The sequence below is a fragment of the Dendrobium catenatum genome, unplaced genomic scaffold, assembly GCF_001605985.2.
Source record: "Dendrobium catenatum unplaced genomic scaffold, ASM160598v2 fragScaff_scaffold_716, whole genome shotgun sequence".
Taxonomy (NCBI): domain Eukaryota; kingdom Viridiplantae; phylum Streptophyta; class Magnoliopsida; order Asparagales; family Orchidaceae; genus Dendrobium; species Dendrobium catenatum.
Genome location: NW_021319178.1, coordinates 1,115,418 through 1,120,937, shown reverse-complemented (window position 1 = coordinate 1,120,937; position 5,520 = coordinate 1,115,418). Strand labels below are relative to the sequence as shown.

The window sequence follows — 5,520 nt, the reverse complement described above, 5'->3', positions numbered from 1 at the left end:
GTACAGTCCATCCACCTATCTAACCTCCATCAAACGCTAATAAAAATAAAAATAAGGAAATAAAAAAACAAAGGAGATTTACATACACTACTATTACATATATAGCACTTGAATTATAAAATTTATATATTTAGCATCTTAATTTTATTATTTGTAATATATAATACTCCCCATTAATCGGGGGTGGTTAGTGCGTTTTTTTTTTTTTTTGGAACAAGCGATTCATTCGCTGCCAGCCCCGAAAGGGATTTTGGCGGCGTGACTAATTCTCGGCTGACTTGGAAGAGGGCACTCACCCCAGAAACCTCTTGGTCCGCACTTGATTGAGCCCCACTTAGGAGGCATTGCCGTTCGATGGGAATCGAACACGAGTTGGGGGATTCCCAACTGTTCTCGCCCACCAACCAAGCTAAGCATACCACAATATGCCATTATGAGTTCTTCTTCATGGAGGTGTATTATATTATATAAATAATAAAATTTATGTATTAAATATATATATCTTATAATTTTAATTATTGAGTATGTAAATCCCCAACAAAATGATCAAATTAAAGAAAAATGAAATATATATATATTAAATTTGCGAAAGAGAGGACGGGTAAAAGCTTCTGTACTTCCGAATTCCTTCGAACTACATCGTACCCCATGAATCCAGAGTAGGGAAACTCGGGAAAGATTCGAAATCAAAGAAGGAAGAAGAGTCCGCCACTGGACCGAATGAACCGCAAGCAGTAGCGGTTGAGCCGACGCGGTCTAGTAGCAAAGCAGATGTGTCCAGCGTTGTAAGGCAGCTTGGCGGTTGACAGACCGAGCTCCCGAGACCGGACCACTCCGGCTCACGTAAAACCACGGGCTCGACCGGCAGTCCACCCTCCCCGATCCTAATACCTGTAACCTCCTGAACCATCCGACGGAAATTTGCCGGATCGGCGTTGATGTACGTCGTCGGAGTTCGCTTCGACGCCCTGGACTTCCGCTTCGAGATCTTTCTAGAAATCATGCTCCGATTTGGGATATTTCCTCGAAAAGCCGTAGAGGAATCCGGCTTGGCGGTCGAGGAGGGGAGCGGAGGGAGATATGAAAGGGTTTCAGAGGCGGAGGAGTCGTCTGAGAGCGAGATCTGGAGAGCTTTGGTTAGGGCTTCGTTTTCACGGGCGAAGACCCCCGAGATCCAGCTCGGTGAGTCTAGGAAGGCCGGGCGGTGAGTCCATGATTCGACAGCCGAGCTGTTTTCTGCCATGAGTGATATGCAAGTGGGAATTCGATGGATTAGGTTTCCGATCTACGCATTAGTTGACGGAATTAGCGAGATCGCCGTAGAAGGGCGGTATCACCGGAGAACGGGACCGTGATTTGAGATGATAGAGAGAGAGGTGAGAGCAGTTGAGCACGACGAGCTGATGCGTAACATGGAGGGCTTCTGATGGCTCGATCGACGGAATTTTATAGAGATGTCGAGGGCGTTGGCGACTTGCTGCACATTAAATTAGGCGGTGACCGAGGGTAAAGTCTGGACACGTGTCCAGATAAACTGAGGTATTAATTCTGACTATTTAATTTTTTTACATTTTTAAATTATTTTTTATTCAAAAAATAAAAACCTAATTTTCACTATTTACTAACCTATAATTTAAAATTTTGAGCACCATCAAATATATTACTCATTTTTTATTAATCTAAAAATTATCATCCCCTCCAAGAGATGCTTCAAAAAATATATTTAAATTTATCAAATAGGTAATAATATTTTAAATTTAAATCTTTATTTAATGTAGTTTAAATAAATTTTAAAATTAAATTTTGTGATATTTATGTAAGTCCCCTTTTAATATTTTAATTTATTATATAAATTTCATAAAAAATGTATCATTTTCAACAAGGACCTTTAATTAGAATTGTTCACAAAGACACTATATTAAATACCTTAACTAGAGTTATTTTATTTTTCTTCTTAAATTAACGCATCATATATAGAAACATTCTCAATGCTTTTAAGAGGAGCTTTTTTAGCCTAAAACTCATTCTTAATATTCTTAATATGAAGCATAATCATATTTCTAATTATCTCAAAAAATTTGTAAGTTCTACCTTTCATCCAGACAAGTATCTTCTAAAGTGATTGGGTTAGTAAGTTCTCTACTTATTCATGTCAAATAATTAGAAAATTCTTTTAACATATATTCCCTATCACCATTTAGTTTAAGAAAAAGTTTAGCAAGTAATAAATTATATACTAAAATTTTGAGTTAATTGAATTTTTGAAAAACTTAAAAATTATGCTTAATAAAGTTATATTCAAAACATATATTAAAAAATCATCAATAAAAATAACTATGTTGTGGACCTTCGAAAGGACACCGCCAGCTACAGAGTGTAGAGGTTATTCGACCGCACCACCCCGAGGGATAGAAACGATCTTATAATAAATGGCTAGGATCACATCTATGGGGTTAATTAGGAGTGAGCGGAGGAGATTAGCACATAATTTGGCTCTAGGGACCAATAAGAAACAGTTCAAGGCATTAAATACCATTAATAAAGTTAACCAAGGGAGACTTGGGTTGACCAAGTCAAGGGTTAACCTGGTCAACCCAATCAATTAGGTTCGAGTTAGGGGTTTGAACCAAGGATAGGTTTGAATTGAATTGAATTTGATTTATGCTCAAATAAGTCTAAATGGGTCAACCCTGGTTGACCTGGTCAACCAGGTTGAGTTAGGGCATGGGTCAGGACCCAATGGAAAGGTGGTCTTGGGGCCTGGCTTGGTCAATTTGACCAGGTCAACCCTTTAACCCAAGAGTTTAGACTAAAGTAAGGTCAACATATGTATTATATATAAATAAAACAAAGTGTGTTAAACTTCCTTGACACATTTGAGTGAATCAATTGCAATGATTCGGTAAAGTTTGGTCCCAATCTCTTTAAATGAAAGCTTGGGCATCTTTATATATTGTCAGTGAACACAAATAACGTCAGTATTCACTTTTGGTGTAAAAAGTTCATTAATAAGATTTTTGCATTGCATTTCACTAAGATTTTCTTAATTATCATGTTTCAATCTTGCATGCCGCAAATTAATTATCTCATGCTTAAGAGGTCTATCAATATAAGAATTTCTAGCATACATAATATAATACTGATTATTCCTTATGAAGAGCTCATTAGAAACATTTACATTTACAGAAATGTTTGCTTTGTTTGACTCCAAAATAAAAAATATATTTTGTCATTTGAGAAATATAAAGCAAATTCTTCTTTGTGTCAAGAACATGATAAACAATAATAAAAGAAAATGATTATCATTTAATAATAGAAAAGATAAATCTCGAATGTTCATGCAAGATAAAGTGAATCATCATTAATATTATTAGAATTGGATTCAGATTAAACATATGAAATTTCAAACACTCTTTGCAGCTAGTCAATTGATTAAATTAATCAAAATTGATGATCTACTCATGTGCAAAATTCATATAATAAGATCAAGTCTTCTTAAGTTTTGAATAGACCCAACTATTAGCATTATCTTCTCCTTGATCCCTAATTATAGAAACACTTGTCTTCTTAAGTTTTACTCTAAAATCTTATTTTCCTTAGACAAACTTCTCAAATGTGAAACCCCTTAAATAAAAGAAGGCCTTAAGTAAAAAGAATATAAACTCTTAAACATCAAGGCACATTTTGTTGTAATTGTTGAAATTTTATTAAGAAACCTCGTAGATAAATATGATCATCATGGAGAAATCCTAGGATATATAACCTCTTGGGAAGTTAGTTACACCAACAGAACAAAACCGTGAGGTTCTTATGCCAAAGCTAATAGTATTGCAATAGTTAAGAGTTTGGAATGTTACAAATTGTATCAGAGAAAAAACACCAATCAGAAGATGGAAACTAAGTGTCATATAGGACAAAGTGTTATGCTATGGGACAAAGTGCTACGTGGTGGGACTCATCACTTGAACTTGTATAGTAGAGGGCACCTCTAAAATTCTATCTACCTAGTGGATGATTCTAAGATAAAGATACTAGCAATGACATCAATTACTTAAGTATGAGAGATTATGAAACTCCTTAAGTAAAAAAAAAAAACTAAACTCTTAATCATCAATGCACCTTTTAGTATAATGGCTAAAATTTTATTTAAGAAACTCTAAAGTTAAGTGTGCTCATCCCTGAGAAATATTAGGATGAGTGACCTCCTAAGAAGTTACACCAACAGGACAAAACCATGAGGCCTTTTATATCAAAGCAGATAATATTTTGATAGTTAAGATTTTATCATCAAAATGGACAGTAGGGACATAAGGTAATAAACTGTCTTCATATGAGATATGGAGGAAGAACTGATTTTGGTGTACGATAGTATAGTCAGACAAAAAGACAGGATTGAGACTATATGGTCAAGAGTATACATTGAAATATCAACTAATAGGGCATATAAAAATTTTGATTTTAATTATGAGTTTAAAAAAGGCGTATGATAGAGCAGTTAGTGATATTTAGAGGGAGATTATTGCACCATGATTAAATACACTTACTCTAATAATAACATATGTGTGTAACTTATAATATTTAGAAGATAGATAACAACCCAAGAGTTCTATTTGTAAGAAGTTTATTTTAAATAGTTGAATGGCATAGCATATATATCATACATAATTAAATGATATGTGATATCATAAACTGCCTGATTTTTTTTTTTTTTTTTTTCCAGTTTTGGTTTTTTTTTTTTGACAAGTTTTGATTTGAGTTTTGATCATATATATTTGATTTAGATCAATTTTGTGTCTGAATCCTTAAGGAACAATATCGAGTATGATATTTTATAAGGTGGATAGTTTGTAATAAGGTATATTTTGACCTAATCTAATAAATTTTTATAAGAGTCATTATAAATCTAAATTATAAATCATATTCACCATAACATATATATTGTAGTTATTTAATTACATTAATATTTTTATAATATTTGGACAGTTGTGTCAATCCTAAAAAAATTGACACATGTCAGTAAAAATGAGGGTTTTATGATCGTCACTGAATTGTTTTACAAATTGATTTTACAAAAAATTTTAAATAAAATGTGTCATTTAATGAATATTTTTCTATAATTTTTTAATCCCCAAAAAAGACTTATATAAATCTTAAAATGAAAATTGATTAAACTATAGAATTATATTAATATCATATTATTATTTATTTATAAATATCTTAAGCCACTTACAATAATGTTATTAAATCATTTCCTAATTCCTAAAATTCAGCTAACATGGACGAATTAGAGAAAAATGAGAAAATTTGAGCAGAGAGAAAATAGAAGTTAGGATTTATAGGCCAAAATGTAATTTTTGTCATTCGATTCTATTGAGAGATTTTCTCGTCCATTGTAAAAAATCATCATCCTATTTCTGATTTCAATGATTTTATATTTTTGAAATTTTTTGGATCAATTTTTTGTTTTCATTATAAAAAATGAAAATAATTTGGTAGTGATAAAACTTTCACCTTATATCT

The 5,520-nt window shown here is 32.7% G+C and overlaps 1 protein-coding gene across 1 annotated transcript; it reads right to left on the bottom strand.

The window, feature by feature from the left end:
• Positions 1 to 596: 596 nt before the first annotated feature.
• LOC110103759 (calmodulin-binding protein 25-like) lies at positions 597 to 1,433 on the bottom strand. Its single transcript, XM_028696000.1, has one exon. It carries the CDS (start codon positions 1,241 to 1,243, stop codon positions 635 to 637), a length of 609 nt encoding a protein of 202 aa, XP_028551833.1. The 5' UTR covers positions 1,244 to 1,433; the 3' UTR covers positions 597 to 634.
• Positions 1,434 to 5,520: the final 4,087 nt, after the last annotated feature.

Bases quoted from the DNA above. Each gene is read 5' to 3' on its own strand.
- LOC110103759 (XM_028696000.1), bottom strand. From the start codon at position 1,243: ATGGCAGAAAACAGCTCGGCTGTCGAATCATGGACTCACCGCCCGGCC.